The 22,870-nt window shown below is 35.2% G+C and overlaps 1 protein-coding gene across 1 annotated transcript in view; it reads left to right on the top strand.

Annotated features, from left to right (window-relative positions):
- Positions 1-22,870, top strand: part of FAF1 (Fas associated factor 1) — a 476,898-nt gene that overhangs the window by 272,789 nt on the left and 181,239 nt on the right. Inside the window, exon 11 of the mRNA XM_029230785.1 lies at positions 17,623-17,709. Coding sequence (XP_029086618.1) covers positions 17,623-17,709 — 87 coding nt within the window. The remainder of the gene's footprint in view (positions 1-17,622; positions 17,710-22,870) is intronic.

Here is a 22,870-nt window from a genome sequence, read left to right on the forward strand (position 1 = left end):
TTATTAATGTAAAATAAAGTGAAGAAAGTATCCCATACGCTCAGGTTGACATTGAAAAGTATAACAACAATTTTTCCATCATAGTTTTTTTTTTAATTACTCAAAAAAGTACATGAATAATACTTTCATGGTAAATGACTCAGGAACTCAGGAGTCTAAAAAATAAAACATGACTGTCCTACTTTGTGAATTGGGTGGTTTCTCTGAGATAGCTACTTAGAAATGAAATGTCTGGGTTAAAGGTTACATTCACTTTATTTTGATAGATATTGCCAAATTCCCCCCTCAAAAATCTTTACCTACTTCTTCACCCACCAGCAGTATTAAGCATGCATGTTACATTGTATTCTTACCAAACAATGGATTATGTCAATATGTTTAGTTGTTCCCTAATTGAAAGGTATAAATGGTATTTTGTTTTAATACGCATTTCCTTAATTACTCGAAATTAAACACTTTTCTTTCTGTATCATTAACTTAGTGATATTATAGTAGTTTCCAAACCAGATTATTTTAGCATTTATTGAATTAAAAAGTGATTAGTTAACATGCATATAGTAACAGTTAAATTATAATGACACCGACACACTTGATTCACATTGTTAATTTTACTGTAGACCAACTATATGTTGTAGTGTGTAATTTATTGCTCTTTTTAGTATATCATAATTGGAATAAAATATAGAGAGGCAGAATAACATAGTGGTTAAAAGTATGGACTACTGAGCCAGAATGCCTGGATCAGAATACTGCTTCCAGAACTTACTGTTATTTGATGATGGTTAAGTTACATATCCTCTCTATGCCTCAGATGCCTTATCTCTGGATGAATGGATAAAGAAAATATGATTTATAAATATAATGGAATATTATTCATCCTTAAAAAAGAAGGAAATCCTGCCATTTGCAGCAACATGGATGAACCTGGAAGACATTGTGCTAAGTGAAATAGACAGACCAGAAGGACAATACTCCATGATACCACTTATATGAGGAATCTAAGATAATCAAATTTATAGAAGCAGAAAGTAGGATGGTGGTTGCCAGATGTTGGGGGAAGAAGGAAATGGGAAGTGAATAGTGAAAGGGCACAAAGTTTTAGTTATACAAGATGAATAATTCCTAGAGATCTACAGTAAAACACAGTGTCTATAGTTAACAGTACTGTATTTTATACTTAAAAATTTGCTAAGAGGGTGGATCTTATGTTAAGTGTCCTTATCACAAAATAAAAGTAATAGTAATGATAATAAATGAAGAGGATAGGAGGAATCTTTTGGAGGTGAGGGATGGATTTATGGCATAAATTGGGATGATAATTTCGTGGGTTCAACTCATCAAATTGTACACATTAAATATGTATAGCTTTTTGTATTTTAATCATACCTCAATAAAGTAGTTTAAAAAAGAAAAATTGTGGGGACTTCCCTGGTGGTCCAGTGGTAAAGAGTCCACCTTGCAATACAGGGGACGCGGGTTCGATCCCTGGTCAGGGAACTGAGATTCCACATGCCGCAGGGGAACTAAAGCCTACGTGTCACAACTACTGAGCCCATGCACCTCAGCCAGAGAGCCTGGGTGCCGTGAACTACAGAGCCCACGTGTCCGCACACCACACTACAGAGCCCACCCGCCCAGCCTGCGTGCCACAACTAGAGAAGAGAAAACCCACATGCCACAACTAGAGAGGAGCCTTTGTGCCACAACGAAAGATCCTGCATGCCTCAGTGAAGATCCCACATGCTGCAACTAAGACCTGATGCAGCCAAAAATGAATAAAATAAATAAGTAATCGATAAATCTTTAAAAAAAGAAAAATTCTGAAAACAGTTAATATCTACAAAGTGCTTAGATTAGTACCTGTAAGTGCTATTTGAATGTCTGCTAAATAAATTAATTAAATTCATAAATTTTACTGCACATTGAGTACATATAATTCTTTAACCACTAGGATCCCAATATTTTCAATAAAACTTCATGATGCAAAGATATATTACAACTCAAGTGTCAATGTCTAAAAATCACATCTTAAATATGTGTTTTATAAGTATCTTCCAGTGTGATTATTAAATTGAAAAGAAAAAATTTTTCTTTTTTTCTGGAATGAGATGGAATGGGTAAAAAGTAATTTGTTTCATTTTCAAATGTTCATATGGTTGATCTTTAGAAACTAAGACTTTTGTTTAGTGCAATGGGTACTGGTGTGATACGGTAGAAAAAACACAGATTGTTAAAGTTGGAAGGGATAGAGTTCAAATCCAGGTCTGCCACTTTAATAAAGTCATTTCTGTATACACAGGGTTGATGTGAGCATGAAATGTAGTAACACATGTAAAGTGGGTAGATCAGTGCCCCGGCATTCAATAAATGGTAGTTGCAGCTGTTATAATTGTCTCTTCTCTACCCTCCTAATACTTTATTGATATCTTTATCCTTATAATTATCACATTGTACCATGAATATTTGTTTCTGGGTGTGACCCTCACTGGGCTGTGACTTTCTTGAAGGCAAGAATATTATCTCCATCTATCTTTGTATCTCTCCTGCAGAGGTTGCACACTGACAACTACAAGACCATTTTGTCTGGCTACGAGTTTTTGTCCCAGAGTGTTTTAAATTTGAACTGGTTGCCAACATTTAAAAGTTTAAAAGCTTCACATTTCAAGACAAAACAAAACAATGCAGGATTCCTGGCTTCTGGCTTTTCTCAAAGAATCAGAAAATTCTAGCAATACTGAACCCCAGATTTTCCATAGCAGCAATCAGCTGTTCTGGAGTAGCAGCTACCTCCTTCGAGAGGCACGCTGTCTGGTTTGCCACAGTCCCCAACACCCCAATATTACCTCCTTAAAACTAAGGCTGAGGGGCTTCCCTGGTGGCGCAGTGGTTGAGAGTCCACCTGCCGATGCAGGGGACACGGGTTCGTGCCCCGGTCCGGGAGGTTCCCACATGCCGCAGAGTGGCTGGGCCCGTGAGCCATGGCCGCTGAGCCTGCGCGTCCGGAGCCTATGCACCGCCATGGGAGAGGCTACGACAGTGAGAGGCCCGCTTACCGCAAAAAACAACAACAACAACAAGAGAAAAAACAACTAAGGCTGAATGCCGTTTGCCCATCACATTTCACTCGTTTATATTTCCTCTCTGGCTACTCTAGACACTTGCATATGAGAAAGCTTGCTCTAGTGACAGGGTTTGGAACTTAGGAAGTGCTCAACGAATGTTTGTTGAATGAATGAATGAATGAAAGAACCATAAACATGCACGTATAGAAGGTTTACCAGATTTACTTTAAAGTGTCGAAGGAGATATGGGTCTAGCTGTACTTTAGCAACAGCTATTCCCATCATCTTTTTCAATATACAGCATGAGGAAGGAATGGTTATGTTGGGGGGCAGTCAGAGAATGATGCTCTGAAATAACTGGCTTTCATTGGATGTGATTACTAGGCTACCACATTTTCAAGAATAGACACCCTCAGATTTATTCACTACTAGTGTAATGCAATGAAACATGACAAAAAATAAAATATGGGGACTTCCCTGTTGTCACAGTGGGTAAGAATCCGCCTGCCAATGCAGGAGACACGGGTTCGAGCCCAGGTCCAGGAAGATCCCACATGCTGCAGTGCAACTAAGCCCGTGCGCCACAACTACTGAGCCTGCGCTCTAGAGCCCGTGAGCCACACTACTGAGCCCAAGTGCCACAGCTACTGAAGCCCATGCGCCTAGAGCCCGTGCTCTGCAACAAGAGAAGCCACTGCAGTGAGAAGCCTGCGCACCGCAACAAAGAGCAGCCCCCGCTCACCGCACCTAGAGAAAGCCCGTGTGCAGCAATGAAGACCCAACACAGCCAAAAATAAAAAGATAAATAAATTTATTTTAAAATAATAAAATATGATCAAATGCACTTGCCATTTATTTTGGAATGCATGACAATATCTTTTCACTTAAGCAAAACATACAAACAACACCCAACTGTGTTTGAAGACAAGGTATCTTTGATCAGAACTCTGAAATATTCCTTTGAGTTAGCTCTTAGTATAATAAACTTTATTAATTTGTACCTGACGGTAATTTGGTATTTATGATTATTTAGTCTAGTTGAACTGATGCATGTCTGTGAAGGAGGGGTTAGCCAAGTAAGTGAAAAGTATGGGTGACAGTTCTTTGGTAAGGATTGGGGGGGTAATGGTCTACTGGAAAACTAGTTTTAGTTTTGGGGGGAAGTATCATAAACAGTAAAAAAGAGAAAGTGCCTCAGGGTCCCATAGGTTTCTTTTTGAATCCTGCTTCTGCTACGTACTTGGAGAATTTGGACCCTCATTTGCATTTTCTATAAAGAATAAAAACTGCATTGAAGTTGATAATAAGAATTAGAAAATATATATATGTATGTAAAGCATCTGACAGAACCTTTGCATTTCATGTTTTCTTTGCCTGGAACACTCTTTCTGGGATTTGTACCTTCTCATTCAGGATTCAACACATCTAAAGTAGAGAATGGGAGGAGTAGAACTTAACCTAATTCTGAAATTATCTTGTTTATATATTCATATTTCTTTTTTGTCTCTTTTCGCACCCCTCCCCCCACCATACACCTACTATGTAGAATGAACGTAAGCTCCATGAAGACAGAGACTTTGTCTTTTTAGTCATGTCTTTTTAGTCACTACTACAATATAGTGCCTTCCTCTAGTAGACACACTCAATAAATGTTTGTTGACTGGCTGGACAGCTGAATGAATGCTCATGAATTATTAGCATTCAGTGAATGTACTTGTTAAACTTAGACCAGGTTTATTAGTTGCTTATATTGATAAGTCCAGTGAGAAATTCTCCTAGCACTTTGTTAACAGTACATTATGTATTTCTTTTAAAATATATTTTACTGTCACCCTAATTTTTAGCACTAATAAAGAGATGAAATGGCTTTTGTAAGGAGGCAAAAGTTTTATATTTAATTCTTTTTTTTGTTGTTGTTGCGGTACGCGGGCCTCTCACTGTTGTGGCCTCTCCCATTGCGGAGCACAGGCTCCAGACGCGCAGGCCCAGTGGCCATGGCTCACGGGCCCAGCCGCTCCGCGGCATGTGGGATCTTCCCGGACCGGGGCACGAACCCGTGTCCCCTGCATCGGCAGGCGGACTCTCAACCACTGCGCCACCAGGGAAGCCCTATATTTAATTCTTAACTCAGTCCTATCTGTAATTTTTTCATTCATTTATTCAGTCATTTTACCTTTAAAATAAAAATTTTACATTACCTTTAAAATAAAAGTCCTATAACAAGTGTATGTGTGTTGTAAATACAGTTTATTCATTTTCTTCCCAACTAGATTTGGTTCCTTAAGGGAGTGTAGAAATCTGTATCTTGTCTACTCCCCACTTTCTTTGCTGTATTTTAGTCACTTAAGTAATAGATGCTCAGTAAGAACTTATTGAATCAATAAGGGACTGCGTATGAGACTGGTAGTGGCTGTAGCATCCCTTACACCTGTCTTTCCAGCTCTGCTTCTATGACTGTTTTAGGGACCTTGGCCCAAAAGAAGGAATTAATTTTGAATCATCACACACTTAAATAAAAAAAAAACTGCCAGGTGTACAGGAAACATGATTTATTATAGTAACATCTAAATCATTGTAGTCATTCCCAGGTAACCATTTTATATATGAATGCATGAATTGATGAATAATTAGACCCATATAATGTGGCAGCTACGTAAGTTATAAGCTTACATTTTTAACTAAAGAATGTTCTACTGTCTTGGATATTTAATTATTATAATATGTTATAGTTCATTATTGTTCTTTTTCTTTTTTTTCAAGTAAGGTATCATTACGTGTATTCTATCATTATTCCTTTAATTATGTGGAATTAGTGCATATAGTTCCTATTAAAAACAATGAAAGAATAAGTATGAAAAATTAATTTAGCACAATATTTCTTCTTTGTGTCTCAAGGTCTATAAAGAAATAAGAATGAGTTGAAGCATGTTTAAGTATATAGTATGTATATATAGTATACATAGTATATATAGCGTGTATATATAGTATAGTAAACAGCAGTGGTATATTTTTGTGTTGCTCTATATTCTCTACTTTCTTCATTTTAATCCACTATCCAGTAGGGTAGCTACTAGCCACATGTGGCAATTTAAATTAATTAAAGTGAAATAAAGTTTGAAATCATTTTTCTTAGTCACACTAGCTGTGTTTTAATTACTCAGTAGCCACATGGGACTAGTGGCCACCCTATTGGACAGCACAGATATAGAACATTTCTGTCATCACAGAAAGTTCTTTTAGCAGCTGGTAGGCCATCATATACACAATTCCTTATCCCTTATTTTGCCACATTTACATTAGATTTTTTTTGTTTGTAATTTGAAAATGAAGTTTAATATGTCTTAGAAATACTACTTTGCTTAACTTCTTGAAATCTCTTTTCCCCAAAATGGTTGTTTTATCAACTATATATTTAAAACAATGTTTCTATTTTCCATATATTAAGATAGTCAACACCTGCCATTTTCATCATTATTTAAGACTCTAAACTCTGTGATGAATACAGTTGAAGTAATGCCTTTAGGTATTATTCACTTTTAAGACAACACAACATATGATAATGTCTCCATGTGCCTCTTTTACCATGTACAATGAAAAAAATACTTATTAAATGGTGATTTTTCCCCCCTTTATCTTATTAAGTAAATTATATGGACCTTTTTTATGGAAGCCTTCATAGTTAGAGATGTAAAACAGCAATTTCTTGGTTCTATAGCATGACATAGTTCAGAGCTGAGATTAGAGAAACCCCGTAGAGTTGTTAATACTTGAGGGCATCCCCAACTAGAAAAGTATGTGAATTTAGGCATGGGAGGAAGGAAGGATCTGCTTTAAATTTAGTGTAGGGTCACTGAATCTTAATGATAGATTAAACAAGGGAGGTAGAATAATGAATAGGGGTATGCAGTGTGTAGCACTAATACCAGAAGTCCATGGTTTGTGGCGGTTTTTTAATGTCCTTTCCCATATGGTTTTGAATAGAGTAGGTTATGGCAGGGATGAGCTAAGGAATAGCTTTGTTAATGAATAAATAGGAGTAATTTTTTTTAATAGGAGACTTCAGGCTGTTTATTTAGAATGCCTGCTTATTTGATAAATCATGTGATTAAAATTTTTTCTGATCTTAATAATACATTAAGAGGTGATACTAAGGTATTCCTGTTATTTTCTTTATAAATCAGCTGTATTTTCATTTCAGAGCCAGTCCTAACAGTAAAACCTTTGGGGTGTGATTTAACTGCCTCAATTAAAAGACAGTTGTGTGGAGCTTCTGAGCATTGGCATCATCAGTCCTTAGTTAGGGTTTAGTGTACAGTATTAGACTTTCGTTCATGGTGTCAATGCGCTTTGAAAGGTTTAATTAAATTGTCATTTGGAACCAGTCTCCAACTCTACCTCATTCACCTAAAATTAACTAGGTACGTAATTTTGGTGGTTATCCTCTTATTATAACTTTGCTCTTGGCCAAGGCAGCTACTTTTCTTAAGATATCCTTCCTGCCCTTCCACCCACATTTATCTCAGAGAGAGTAATGCTAAAATTAAGCTGATCTTGGAAAGTAGCAAGTTAAAAGCAGAAAACCTGACCAGACACACTTTTAAATATCTCTCAGGGCTCTTCTTTGGAGACTACTTAATATTTCCAAAAGGAGAGGTTAAGTAGGTTGTCTTTGGTGCCTTGGTTAAGGAGAGGGAAGGGAAATGTAACTCTCCTGACTCCAGGGCCCCAAATGCAAACACTGGCCTAGTTGTTCCCAAACTTTCTCCTTGATGTGGGTGACTTGAATGGTTTATTTTCACTTGATGAGCCACACCCCCAGGCACTTTAGTATTCATGGCAGACCCCCACACTAAGTCCCTTTGTTGTCTTTGTTTTTTGCACTTTTTTGTTAACAAGAAAAGATAAAATTATTAGAGACCTGATTATAGACTGAGGTTCCATTGCTGATGGTTCCCACCACTTTTTTCAACATCTCAGAGAAAGGCAAAAGCCTGGATGGGCAACAGACAGCAGCAAAGCAAACATAAACATTATGTCTGAGCATCATTGTGGTGCTACCAGAGTGGGGAAGGATACACACAGTCTTCGTCAAAATATAAAGATGGGTCTTCACCAAAAACAGTAAGACTGCCAGCATCTGAAAAATTTTGAAGTTGCTATAGAAGCAATGGTCCTTTAAGGGAAAGAAAAAAATTCTTACGAGGAAAGAAGAAATGGATTAAGAATTTTTTAAAATCTGCATTATCATCCTGACTTAGGCATTAACTAAGTGAATGACATTTGCAAGGCAAGTAGTTTAATTTGTCTATGTGTGTGTGTGTAAAATTTAAAAGAAAATACAGTTATGTGAAAAACAAATTAGCAGAGTAGATTAATGGCATTGCCCTACATCGTCTTCCTTATAGATGTAATTTTATTTTAGAACTAAAGAGGTTGCAAATAAGACAGATATCTGATCAGGGTTTCACTTGTTCAAATCAAAAGCACAGAAGAGGGGTTGGCAACAGTGTCCAACCGTTGAGAGAGGGAAAACTGGAATAACAAGACGGGGCAAATTGATTTACTGTATATTGGCAAAGCAGAAGCAGCAGGCCCATAGTGTGAATGTCTTCCTATATTTTTATTCCAGACGAAACTCTTATCATTAGTGTTGGGTAGAGACTCAGACGGCATTGGGCAAAAGTATATACAAGGAAGAGCCTTTGCTAACCCTCACACGATAAAGTTTATTTACTGTTTTAACTGTTCTTCTCCTTTTACCTTGATTTATTTTACTTGAAAATTTTTTATCTTGCTATTTCTTTCCCAGCTGTGTGTGACACCAGGAACCCTCTTACTGTGAAGGCAGCATTCAGTCATTGAAACAATAAGGTGCTATTTATTCTTGCAGTTGTCCTTCCTCTAACAGCACTTAAAGTACAAAACTGACAGCCTGTAACTGCTCTTCATTGCCTGTTACAGCACAACAGGTATGAAGAGGCTCAGTTACTCTCTTGACAGAGTGTTCACCCATAGTTGGTCACTCGTACTCTTACTTGTTACCAGTTAATGCTCACCGTTCAGAGTAAGGGTAATGAGTCTTATGGAAAATTCTTACCCGTTACAATTATAAAAGTGTCAGGTGAAAAAAAATTTTAAAGATAATAACCATTTATTTTATAGAAGAGGAAATTCAGGCTCAGAGAAGGTATGTCATAGTCATAAAAGAATCTAGACTTTAGAGTCTTGTAGAACTCAATTAAATCCAAATCTCACCATTTACTGACTGGAGTAACCTTAGGCAAATTATTTATTGTCTCTGAGCCTCAGTTTCCTTGTTTGTAAAACGAAGATAATAATACATGTAAAAGTTTATTGTGAGGATATGTTAACATAAAATCTAGTTCCTGGTCTATAGAAGATGCTCAATAAATGTTCAGTTGCCTTTCTCTTTCCTTTCCCTTTCCTCTACTCAGGGTCACTCAGATAGTTAGTGGCACAGCTGAAGTGAACACCAGGTTGTTCTGACTCCAAGTACATATCTTTACTTTGAATGAAAACAAAATTTTTAAGAAAATTTTCTTATTGCAGAAGTAATAGACACTTAGAAAAGATAGATACACAGAAAATAATAGTCATAATCCCATGATGCAGAGGGAACAAATTTTAACATTTGTTCTATATCTTTTTTTCTGTGCATATATATAGTGTACATACATATGTACATATACATATATGTATAACTTAATAAACAGAAATGGGCATGATTTTGTAACTTGGTTTTTCTTTAATATTTAACAACTTTTTACGTTATTAAATATTCTTCTCCATTGGAGTCAGCAAACTTTTTCTGCAAAGGGCTAGATAATAAATATTTTAGGTATTGCAGGGCATGTGATCTCTGTTGCATCTCCTCAGGTGTGCCCTCATGATAGTACAAAAGCATCCACAGACAGTATGTAAACAAATGGAGGTAGTGGTGTTCCAATACAACTTCATTTACAGAAACAGACAGCAGACTGGATTTAGCCTATTACTGGATATTAAATTTGTGCCAGTTGTGTGTGTGTGTGTGTGTGTGTGTGTGTGTGAGATAATAAGACTGCAGTGAATATCTTTGTAGCTAAATATTTGGCTACATGTACTATTATGTCCTTAAGATTAACTTGTATACCGCTTCTGACATTATAACAAATGGTTTGTCTACTAGAATTCAGACTTAAAAATCAAAGTACTTCTGGTATACAAGTATTTCTTGGTTTATGTGACCAATTTTTAAAGTTGTACATAAAATTGAACTTTATAAAATGGTTTAAGGTTAAAGTAAAACACCTTAAAAATGTTCTTATAATTGTTCCAGTTATTTCTAGGATTTACTTTTTTTACTTTTTAAAAAAATATTTATTTGGTTGCTCCGGGTCTTAGTTGCGGCAGGCGGGCTCCTTAGTTGCGGCACATGGGCTTCTTAGTTGTGGCTCACGGGCTCCTTAGTTGTGGCATGCAAACTCTTAGTTGTGACATGCCTGTAGGATCTTGTTCCCTGACCAGGGATTGAACCCAGGCCCCCTGCATTGGGAGCACAGAGTCCTAACCACTGTACCAACCAGGGAAGTCCCTAGGATCGACTTTTGACTTAATTAGTGTTTTACTTTGTGGAAGGACTTATAAATTAATTTACCTGATTCTAAAAGGGGAAGTTTTAAGAGCATTTAATGAGTGACTGAGTGACTGATGTTTGATTCATTGTGGACAATAAAAAACATTCGCTTCTATGGTATCTATTAGGCTATTGTTGGAAAAACTTTGCTCTTACACTGTTTCCATAAAGTATAGAGAGGAAATATTGCCTTCTAGGATAAGGTCTTGACTGATTGATATGAGGTTAACCTCCCACTGTTTTTCCTTTGGGTCTTGTTTCAGGTAGCCTATGAGAGAGACCAAAAAAACAAACCAAAAACTGTTTAGTCTTTCCTTTGCTTCAAACAGTTCTCTGGTCTTTAGGGACATTTCCTCAATTCAGCTGATAGGTACAGGTGTCTTCCAAGTTTATTTAGTGTGACAATAGATCATTTATTGTGGATTTGCAGTTTTACTGTAATACCAAATATATATTATAGCCAGAAAGCAATCAAACTTAAGGCAGAAAAACTGAAGATTAACACAGATTTTCAATGATGAAGATTATTATTTATCAATTATTTCAGTGCTATGGAGTCTGTAGTGAAGTAGTGCTATCTTTCATTACTTTCTTAGACTAAAAATAATCACTTTATCATTGAAAAAATTACAGCACTTCTAGAATTTCCCTAACAAATCATTATTAATCATGTTCATTCTCAAAAGGGCTAGCTACCTTAGGCAAGAGTTCAAAGAACTTTTGAATCAGTAAGTTAGAAAGACATGGCTATCTGGGAGAGCCTATAACTCACACAATGCTTCTTAAACTTTGGCTTGGTAAGAATTACCTAGAGAGCTTGTTAGATCACATATTGTGGGGTCCCAGCATTTCCAGTGCACTAGGCCTGGGACAGGTCCCCTGAATTTTCATTTCTAATAGTTTCCAGGTGATACTAATACTGCTTGTCCAGGTACCACACTTTGAGAACCACAGATGCAGAAAAATAATTGTTGCCATTTGTGAAACATACTCAACCTTGCTCATTTATAAACGTTTTCTTCACTCTTTAAGAGTTCTCTTTTAAAATCCAGGCTTAACCTTTAACTAAAGATATGAATTAATTTTAATAAATTTATGGCCATTAGTTCAGTTACTTTATGATCTAACATTGCAATTTTTATATCATTTTCACCCACACCAAACTTTTAGGATAGGAAATTCTGAATATAACCATGTTTCTAATGAAAGTGTTAAATCTTTTCCTTGATAGTTTTTCAGGATGGCTAAAATCCATTTCTAACTATATGCATTCAAACTAGTTTCCGTATTTGCTTAGCTTTATTGTCATCATTCCCAGTAATCTCTTAAGATGCCGGTTGTCAGATTTCTTTGCAGACAAGTAAGAGGTGAAATAAGTTTTTAAAGTATGGTACAAAGCAAAACTTAGTTACAGTTGTTGGAATGAAGAATTCAGTTAGAGCCAAAAAATGTTTTAATAGAACAGAACGCAGCCTAAAGCCTGGTTGAAAGCAACTTCAATTTTACAGTTTTCTTCAAACAACATCCTCATTGTTTTCTGGAAAGATGGTATTTGAGAAAAAGAAATGTCTCGAGTTACTGTTTTTATGAGGAGAGAATTGCTGAGTCTCTTAAATGGTTAATGAGAAGAAGTAATAGTTAAACACTTGAAGCATTGATTTCTGATTTGAATTCTCCAACACAGGCCAGCCCTGAGGGAAGGGGGAAAAAAAAGCTTGCTAATTAACATTTGATTACTGATGCCACCTTCTCATTCCCCTTGCACCATCCGGTTTCAAGTGTTTTTGTTCAAGAAGGATTTTTAGGAGGGTTTTAACTTGCATCATAGTAAAACAAATCCATGTGCAATTGCAACGAGTATACAATATGTTAAAAAAGAAGAAAAAGAAAAGTCCTTAGATATGAAGTATGTGTTCAAAACCCAGTCTGTATCAGAAGTGATTGGTTTCTTAACTATTATAAGCCTTTCAGAGCACCAGTGATTGCTAAGAAACTGGAACTAAGCCTAGTCTGTATGTCTTGTTTAAAACGCACACACACACACAAATACTTATTTATTCAGTGCAGTTATTATTTAGCAAACTCTTAACTGGAGCATCATTTGATGGTGTGAATTACTTGGAGTTCAAATTTTGATACTCTAAAATTTGGATAAGCTCGGGTTCTAATATGACCAAAGGCCTCTTTCTTCTAAGACTGATAAGAGAATGAGATACATATATGTAGTTTCAGGGTGCTTTTTCGTAAGGGTTGTAATCTGTCATAGTATTCTTAATTCAGAAAATCTAGAAACTAGAGTGCTAACAAATTGATAACTGTTCTAAGCAATTAAATATTTGGTTTCTATTTTTTGCCATATTAAAATATTTGATATGTGAAAAGTCATAGGCCAGATTTCAAAATTTTAAAGATGTTGAAATAAATTAATAGAACTTTACAACTGTATCACTTAGCTTGTAGTATTCTGGCAAAACCATAGCCTGTTTGGTTGATGAAATAGTTATTTGGAAAACCAGTATGACAGGTTTTATTTTTAAATGAGATCTCCTGGGAGAAGAGTATTATTTAGTCTTTTCTTTAAAAAAAAAAAAAATCTAGACTTTTCAGTGTAATTAAAAGCAAAAACTAAGACTTTTCTTTATCCAAGAAAAAAAATTCACATAAAATGTTTATTATATCTGTATTTCTTAACTGAAATTATTGGCAATTTTCCTTTTTGATATGTTGTATTAGTCACTCTTTACTATTTTTCTTTCATTTTCTAGTCTTATGGTTTTAAACTTTCCCTCTTTACTTGTTTATCTTAAATATATTTAGCTCTTCTTTTCCTGTATCTGGGATTAACCCCAATATTTTCAAAAAATCATAGAATTTTAGAGCTTTGAAAATCAGTAGTGATCTTGTTTTATTCTTTTCGAATATTGAATAAACTAGGTCTCAGGTTCCACCAACTTGCACCACAGTAACAGCAGAATTAGGACTAGAAATCTAGTTCTCTGCCTCTCATTATGCCACAATACCTCAAACTTTGTTGCTTTTCTATAATCAGAATCTGCTTTCACTTGGATAATACCTGAATGAAATTTAAAATTCCCTAAAATGTTTTTCAATAGTGTGACCAACGTTTAGCTCACAACATTTAGCTATAAAATATAGCTGACAAAGTTATCTACCAAGTTTTATATTTTTCAGTTTGAATAGCTACAGACAGCTCATTTAAGGCTAATCTGAGCCTCAAAATTCGGCCTTTAGCAGAGTAACTTCCTAAGAATTTTTTTTCTAAGAAATTCTGATAAAATTTAACTGAAATATAAAACTGTTTGAAAATTTATGGAACTCAAAATTTTGTGGGAGATGAATGTCTTATATAATTTTATTTCGAGCAGGTCATAAAAAAATGATCTTTTTCCCAGTGCTGTGTTTATCATTGAAATTTCCACAATGAGGAAATATGAAGTTTGAAGTGGAGATCATTGCTTACATTGTTTTATTAACAATGAAAACAAATATAAGGAAGTAAATCAATACTGCATTAATTCTGTACTATTTCAAGGTAATCTGATTCAAATATTTTTTTCTTAGTCACAAACAACTGTCTTATATGAAGCAATGGGGGAGAAGTGAAACTGTCCTTTTAGAAAATCTGGAAAATAAGCTCTGGAAAATCTATTGTCAATCCAGAACACTTAATCCAAATACAGTATAGTTTGTAACATAATTTTAATGTTCAGCTGGTAATCAAAGCATTTATTAAATTTTTTCAGAACTAATTGAAACATTTGCATAGTTTAGCAGCCTAAAATCTCATAGATTTAGAGCTTAATGCATAACAAGAATTGAAAAGATTATGAAGATTCAGCATAATCTTGAGCCAATGCTGATCAAAGAAAGTATGTAAGACAAAAAGGCCCTTAGGAAATGTTACCCTGTGAAGTGCCACTTGTCCTTAACTGGAATTTAACACAAATCTCTAAAGATGAAACTCCATCAGAAGTAGCACAGTAATTGCAGCTGGGCATGCCAGCTACAGCATCCTAGCCTGTATGTGTGTTCTTTCTGCCTCTCTCAAGTGCTCTTAAATCTCTCAAATCGCTCAGTCTCTCAACCTTCCCCCTCGCCTGGCCCCCCTTTTCTCCCCTTCCCTTTGGTCCTTCCTCTCTCCCTCCTCTGTTCCTCCATCCTTCTCTCTCTGAGAAAACTGTGTCCTTCATTTGATTCATGATGACCATAAATTCATCTGCATCATTTTATACTTAGCTATATTTTGTCATTCAGCTTTCCTAGAATACTAATTTTTTAAAAGAATCATTTTTACTTTTGCTTTGTGTACATTTCTGATTTTTTTTCTTCCCTACAGAATTGTCACTTAAAATTTTAATTAAATAAGACCATCAATAAAGACAGTAGAATTTTTTAATCTCTGTTAATAAGACCATCATTCATTATGTACTTTTGCTGTCTTATCACTTGTCTTTCTTCCATATAATGGTAAAATCTGCCTATGGTTTCAGCACTGATAAACATGGAATTATTTTTGAAAAACTAATTTGTTTTCACTTATGTTGTGTAGTGATTATGGTTTAACACGAGGTTCTTTTGGCTTACTTTCAGAAACGCTGTGAATTTAGCTTTTCCATCGGAACAATCAAACATTAGCCAAATATGGTTTACGTTGTACCCTCTCAGCCAAGTTCTTTCTGCATTAACCAGTTTATTCTATGACAAGTTGCTTAACAGATGTCATTCTGGGGAGAACAATGAAGCCAAATACTTGTGCAATGGCTAACATTACTCTAACTTTGATCACTTTTGTTCAGCACATCAGTCTGGCGTTGTGCTTTATACCAACATAACACTATAGCCAGAACATGCTTTTCAGGCTTAGAATAGCAAAGGAATGTTATTCATTCAGCGCAGTTACAGATGAGTTAATGAAAGAAGAAAAATACTGTTTATTTCATAATACCGTGTTGTTGTGTTTTGGAATTAAGGTGGAATTTAAAGAATCTCACTCCAGAGTTATTTGTTTATATACTCAACTCATAGTATTTGTGTATATTCTCCAATGCAAGGGTAGCCTTGCCACCTTTCCAACAGATGTAAATATTTGTCCTGCCTTCCCCTCTACCTTCAAAATAGCTGCTGACCCTTGGCTTATCTAGACAACATAATTAAAACTAACTTTAAGAAAGGAATTTTTTGCCTTGAGGCCTAAAATTTCCTCATACTCCTTCTGTCCTCTCACTTTTTTATTAATAAACAATAATAATAATATTTTGTGTGTATGGAACACCTTTCCCCCTAGAGCACCAATGTTTAAGCGTGACAGAATAGTCCTAGCTAGTGGAAGTGGTAAGAGGTTAGATTGCATTTGGCTAAATTGTTGGGTTGATAATGACTAATGAAAATTTCCAAACTTGATGTGACTGACCATAAACAAAATACTGCATGGTAGACTGGCCATTGCTAAGAATCTGTGAAAAAAAGCTGTGTGTTTGAATTGAGTGGGGATCAAGCCATGCCCCCAAGTGCCTCAGCTCTCATTTACCAAGTCTTTTTTCACAGGTGTACATTAGAGATAAAAATAGATTAAGTTCTGGGTTTTGTTTTGTTTCTTTCTTTCCCCAGTGAATATATTTCTCTCTTTCACTGGAAGGGTAACTTAGATGTGTTTATGTATAGTAAACAGTAATGTGATACAAAATGTTGTAATTGGACAACATGATACTTCAGACTTCTGCATTTTAAAAACATGAATGAATGCTGCTTGTTTTCCACATTGAAGTCATTATAGAACTTATTATGTGCAGCATTTCAAAATTAGCTTCATTGTTACAGCAGGGTAGCCCCAAAACTAGCCTGAAGAGTTAGCTAAGGTGGATGATCTCTTCATTCTTACGATTTGATAATTTATTTTATTTGTAAATATGGAATGAAAGAGAATTTTTGCAATCTATTTAGAAAAGAAATCTAAAGAAAGATATGATAATTACTGGGTAAAAGAGTTTAACCTTCCAACACTTTATTCTGAAAAATTACTTACCTCTTCTCCTTTTAAAGTTAAAAGGTATTGGGAATTCCCTGGCAGTCCAGTGGTTAAGACTCTGCACTTTCATTGCTGTGGGCGCAGGCTCGATTCCTGGTTGGGGAACTAAGATCCCACCAGCCGCGTGGGTGTGGCCAAAAATAAACAAACAAACAAATAAAGTTAAAAGGTATAATGTTACTTTTGAGAGAAACAGTTTTTTAACTTTACCAGTATTTAAAATAAAAACTATCATTACTATATTTTCTTTTGGGGAAGGGCCTAAATAGCATATTAATGGATGGCTCTCAGCTAATAAATATTCTATTGAAATAGTTTCTAATTTGGAATGATTTCAAAGAAATAACCCTTTGCTGCTTTATTAATAAGTTGTTATATCTTTGAAACGTACATAAAACAATGAAGGAAGCTTCAGGTTTTTCCTTCCACCCCCTTGGAAAAAAAACTAACACTCTTTTCTGTCCCACTTAGAAACTAGAAACGTATCTTTTATTTGAACCATTGCATATCTTGAGTCATTGTTAAAATTAAATAGATTATAAAAATGTATAATTATAAATTAGGTCATGTAGTCTGTGCTACATGAACTGTGTACCTGAGGTTTCTTGACTGAAAAGAAACTTGAAGCCATCCAGGAACATAAAAATAATCAGCGGGGTGGGGTGGGGGGTTGTTAATTGAACTATTATTTCATCTAACCTTGGTTTAAATTTGGTTTAGATTTTTTAATAAAATTTTTATGATTTGTGTTTTTCTAGTTTCAGATTCTTGTTTTGAATCTCGAAAACAGAGGAAACACAGTGTATCACATAAATTGACTGGCAACTAACATAAGTCATGTGGAAACCCTATTTTAATTGTTCTCTTTCTTTTTATAGGTAAAGAGAAATGTGTATGACCTTACGAGTATCCCTGTTCGCCATCAGTTATGGGAGGGCTGGCCAGCTTCTGCCACAGATGACTCCGTAAGTGACAGTTGAGTTGGCAGTTTTATATCCTCCTCTCTCTTTTGCCACTTTCAGTCTAATTGGCAGTGATATTAAGCAGAATCAAATGCTTTGAATCCATTGGAAGAATTTTATAAATCAAATAATGTTGAGGATAAGACGAATTGTAATAATTTGAGTTCACTTGCAGAACTGGTGTCATAAGCCAAGTATATCAGCATTCTCTTGGTAGTGTTACAACATCAATATCAGGAACTTGATGCTGCTTAATTTGACTTAAATTTTTCCTTGATTAAAAAAATACAGATATTCAGATATTACTAATGAAATGTCCCAAACACAAAAATTTTTTCCCTAAATTACAGGTACTTCAAAATCAACCTAATCGTTTTATTTAATTTTAAAACTGCATCTCCCGTAGTTAGACCTGTACTTTAAAAAGTTACTTTTTATAGTTAATATTAATAGCACTCTATTCTTAAACACACTCATAATTTTCACTACCATAAAAAACTGGAAGAAAAGACCTAGTCTGTAATTTTTAACTATTATTACGTCTACTCATAATAATTTTCCTGTTGTAAGTGTTGAAATGTTTCCTATCTCTGTCCTGTTTCCAGCGATTATTATTTTCCAAGAGAGTAAATTTTATCATCTCAGGAGGCCATTTTGGCTACTTTTATCATAATCTTGGTTGTTCTAACCAGATACCCATTTTTCTTTTAAAGTAAAAAATTAGAATGTTTCAAGAATTTTGAAGTAAGTCTTATTTTTAAAGTAAATAGGGCTAAAAAGATGTTACGACTTTGTAAACATCTTCTAACAATAAATATCCAAGTAATGATTATGGCCAAGAGTTTAATTACCTTTTTCTTATTTTCTAGTAAATATTACATTTCTATCTGGATAATAATTACTACTCCTCTCTCAGCACTACCATCATATACTTTAAAGGAATTCTTTGTGGAAGACAGAAACATTTTTGAACAATCTGTTTATGTAGATGTCACTTGAGTCTAATTATTCCACAATCTAAACACTGTGCCTTTGAAAAATGTTTTATGGATTATGAAACTTTAAAAATAATCAGAAGATAGCAAAATTTGTTTTTTAAGTGAACCCTTCAGAAAAAAATTATTTGTGTATAGGCAGTTACATTTATTTATAAACAACTGATTTTAATATTGACATTATAGCATATCATTAGAGTTATTGGTTGGTTGTCCATGGCTAAGTAGTAAGGATGTGGTTGTTGTTTTTAGTTTGTTTTTTCCCCATTAGACTGATAGAAAATGTGATACATTTATTTTTATAAAATTAAGAGAGTAACATACATAAATGATAGCTTTCTGTTTACCTGAGAAGACGTGAGGAAACCAGAAATGTTCTTAGCATTGTCTAATAACCTGCTACAATAAATAATAACTTTAATAGAAGAAAATAATTAAGATTGAGCATGTCACTTAAATTCTCTGAGTTTCAGTTACCTCACTGATCTGAAGAACTGTAATGAGGATTAGCGATAATATATATATATATACAGTATTTGCCTCATAGTAGACACTCAGTAAATGAGAGTCAGTATTATAATTAATATTAACATAACTCAGAAAGAGATCACAGGCAGGAATTGACTGGTTTACATAAATGAAATGGTACCTGAGATTTGCTTCAAAATAACCTCTGGGGTTGGGGAAGTGAGTGGGGATATAGATAAATCCAAATTAGCTGTCTATTGATCATTGTTGAAGGTGGGTAATGTGTATATTTGATTTTTTTGTACTATTCTCTCAAGTTTTATGTATGTTTGAAAATTTCTATAATAAAAAGTTTGAAGCAAAAGTAATTGTCTGGTTTAAGGTAATAAGGTCCAGAGATGTGGGTCTTAATAGGGTTGGAAATGCCAGCTGCTCTTGGGCTCCACACCTGTAGAAACCAGGCTGAAATAGGCTCATCAGAAGCAAGTTCCAAGAGTGATAGGCAAAATCAGTGAAATACAATAAATTCTTCTGTAACATAGTACCTTATACATTTTAGTTGTTAAAGCATTGACTTGAGTTGGCACTGTCTCACATTTTAATGATCTCACATTTTAATGATCTTTATTTAATTTTTTACCAAAGAGTTCTATGCAATTTCATTACTATGGGAAAATATGGAAAGCATCTAAAACTTACCATATGGAAGTCTGTGATGCTACCTGGTACTATAAGTCATAGCAGACACAAGAGGGAATCTCCATTAAGAAGCTTGATTCTCACTGCCTCATTTTTCATATTTCCACCTTGTCCCAGAACCTGTCAAGTGATGCCTGCCTATACCTCCCCAGAGCATATGTTGCCACATTGGCAGGATGTTGCCTTGAGCTTCATGATTGATACAACAAAGATGTTTAGGGCCAAGCTGCTTTTAATCGGTGCCATAGCAGATCCACTAACTCCAGTGCTTGAGTTTTGGCAAAAATTGCTTATAACTGTAGTCTTTTAAGGAGTTTCTAGCCAAAGAAATGTCATGAAACCTTTCTTTCATTAGGACTATAAAAACTCATAAAGCTGGTGCTTGTAATCTGTATTGTTGCAGGCAATGATGGTGTTTTTATACTTATTTAAATCACTCAAGTGGAGGCATCTGCTACAAAATAAGATCATCCTCACAGCTTAGGGTATGAATTGGGTACAGCTGAGAAATGTCAGCTGTGTAAACAGCCTGAAATGTGTTACCAACAAAAATATAATTAATTTCTTTCCAAGACTATGTGCCATAACTGAATATTTAGGATGGTTTAACTTTCAGAGAAAGCACCTGAACATTTTCTTCCCAGTGCCAGCATAGAGGATTGGTTATAAAGGTCATTAAAAGTGAGGTTAGTTTGTACTTTTCCTGCTCAGTTGCAGAAATTTGTGTGGCTTTGAATATATAGTAGCTTTAGATACCAGTGGCTTCCATGAATTGATAGAAATATCTTAGATCAAGAAGTTACTATAAGTGGTGCTGGGAAAACTGGACAGCTACGTGTAAAAGAATGAAATTAGAACATTCCCTAACACCATACACAAAAATAAACTCAAGTTGGATTAAAGGCCTAAATGTAAGGCCAGACACTATAAAACTCTTAGAGGAAAACATAGGCAGAACACTCTGACATAAATCATAGCAAAATCCTTTTTGACCCACCTCCTAGAGAAATGGAAATAAAAACAAAAATAAACAGATGGGACCTAATGAAACTTCAAAGCTTTTGCACAGCAAAGGAAACCATAAACAAGACGAAAAGACAGCCCTCAGAATGGAAGAAAATATTTGCAAACGAAGCAACTGACGAAGGATTAATCTCCAAAATATACAAGCAGCTCAATATCAAAAAAACAAACAACCTAATCCAAAAATGGGCAGAAGACCTAAATAGACATTTCTCCAAAGAGGATGTACAGATTGCCAACAGACACATGAAAGGATGCTCAACATCACTAATCATTAGAGAAATGCATATCAAAACTACAATGAGGTGTCACCTCACACCGGTCAGAATTGCCATCATCAAAAAATCTGCAAGCAGTGAATGCTGGAGAGGGTGTGGAGAAAAGGGAACCCTCTTGCACTGTTGGTGGAATGTAACTTGATACAGCCACTGTGGAGAACAGTATGCAGGCTCCTTGAAAGACTAAAACTAGAACTACCATATGACCCAGCAATCCCACTACTGGGCATATACCCTGAGAAAACCATAATTCAAAAAGAGTCATGTACCAAAATGTTCATTGCAGCTCTATTTACAGTAGCCAGGAGATGGAAACAACCTAAGTGTCCATCATCGGATGAATGGATAAAGAAGATGTGGCACATATATACAATGGACTATTACTCAGCCATGAAAAGAAACGAATTGAGCTATTTGTAATGAGGTGGCTGGACCTAGAGTCTGTCATACAGAGTGAAGTAAGTCAGAAAGAGAAAAACAAATACCGTATGCTAACACATATATATGCAATCTAATTTAAAAAAAAAAAAGGTTCTGAAGAACCTAGGGGCAGGATAGGAATAAAGATGCAGATGTAGAGAATAGACTTGAGGACACGGGGGTGGGGGGGAAGGGTAAGCTGGGACGAAGTGAAAGAGTGGCATGGACATATATACACTACCAAATGTAAAGTAGATAGCTAGTGGGAAGCAACCATAGCCCAAGGAGATCAGCTCGGTGCTCTGTGACCACCTAGAGGGGTGGGATAGGGAGGGTGAGAGGGAGACACAAGAGGGAGGGGATATGGGGATATAGGTATACATACAGCTGATTCACTTTGTTATACAGCAGAAACTAACACAACATTGTAAAGCAATTATATTCCAATAAAGATGTTAAAAAAATAAGAGCAAGCAAAAAAAAAAGTTAATAGTTTGGGATGGTGGAAATGTTCTAAATTTAGATTGTGGTGATGGTTGCACAACTCTGTAAATTTGCTAAAAATCATTGAATTGAATACACACAAAAAAGAGTAAATTTTATGGCATGTAAATTATACATAAATAAAGCTGTTTTTTAAAGGAAGGTAGTGAAGAACTAGATTAAAATACTTTTTCATTTACTTTTTATGTTGCATGAGAAATAACTTTGCAGTAACACAGAAGGTGTTTTCTTCAATGTACTTCTCATTAACCTTTGACTTAGCAAACAGGACAAAGAAATAGACTTCTTATAAGTAGATTCTGGTATAATCTTGAGTCTCCTTCAGACCTGATAGACTACAATCTTGACATTTTCAGTACTACTCAGTGAAGTTAACAATCATTTAAAACATTGTTGCCCCATCTGTCTTCAGAGTTAAAATATTTTCTTTGCTTGTAGTTGTACTCTAATGGGATATGGGATACTGTATGAATTGTCAATAACTCTTTTAGTTCCTTTTGCACTCTTTCACCAGGGAAATAGGTATCTAAAGCTTCACCAGTGGGGGAATGTTTTCATGCTGTGACAGTTCAGCTGTGAGAACGAGTAGTTGCGAGCAGACGAAATCTTTTTACACTTTAACAAGGACACTCTTGGTTTCCAGAGAGTGGAAATAATTTTAACACTGTGAGTTATGTCAAGGCACCTTATTATAATGCAGACAATTTGAATATATGTAGCTTTTAAAACTCCAGGTTTTAATAATACTTATACAATGGAAGAAAAATCCTTCAGTTT

The sequence above is a fragment of the Monodon monoceros genome, unplaced genomic scaffold (assembly GCF_005190385.1).
Source record: "Monodon monoceros isolate NGI ecotype Baffin Bay Population unplaced genomic scaffold, NGI_Narwhal_1 Super_Scaffold_18, whole genome shotgun sequence".
NCBI lineage: Eukaryota > Metazoa > Chordata > Mammalia > Artiodactyla > Monodontidae > Monodon > Monodon monoceros.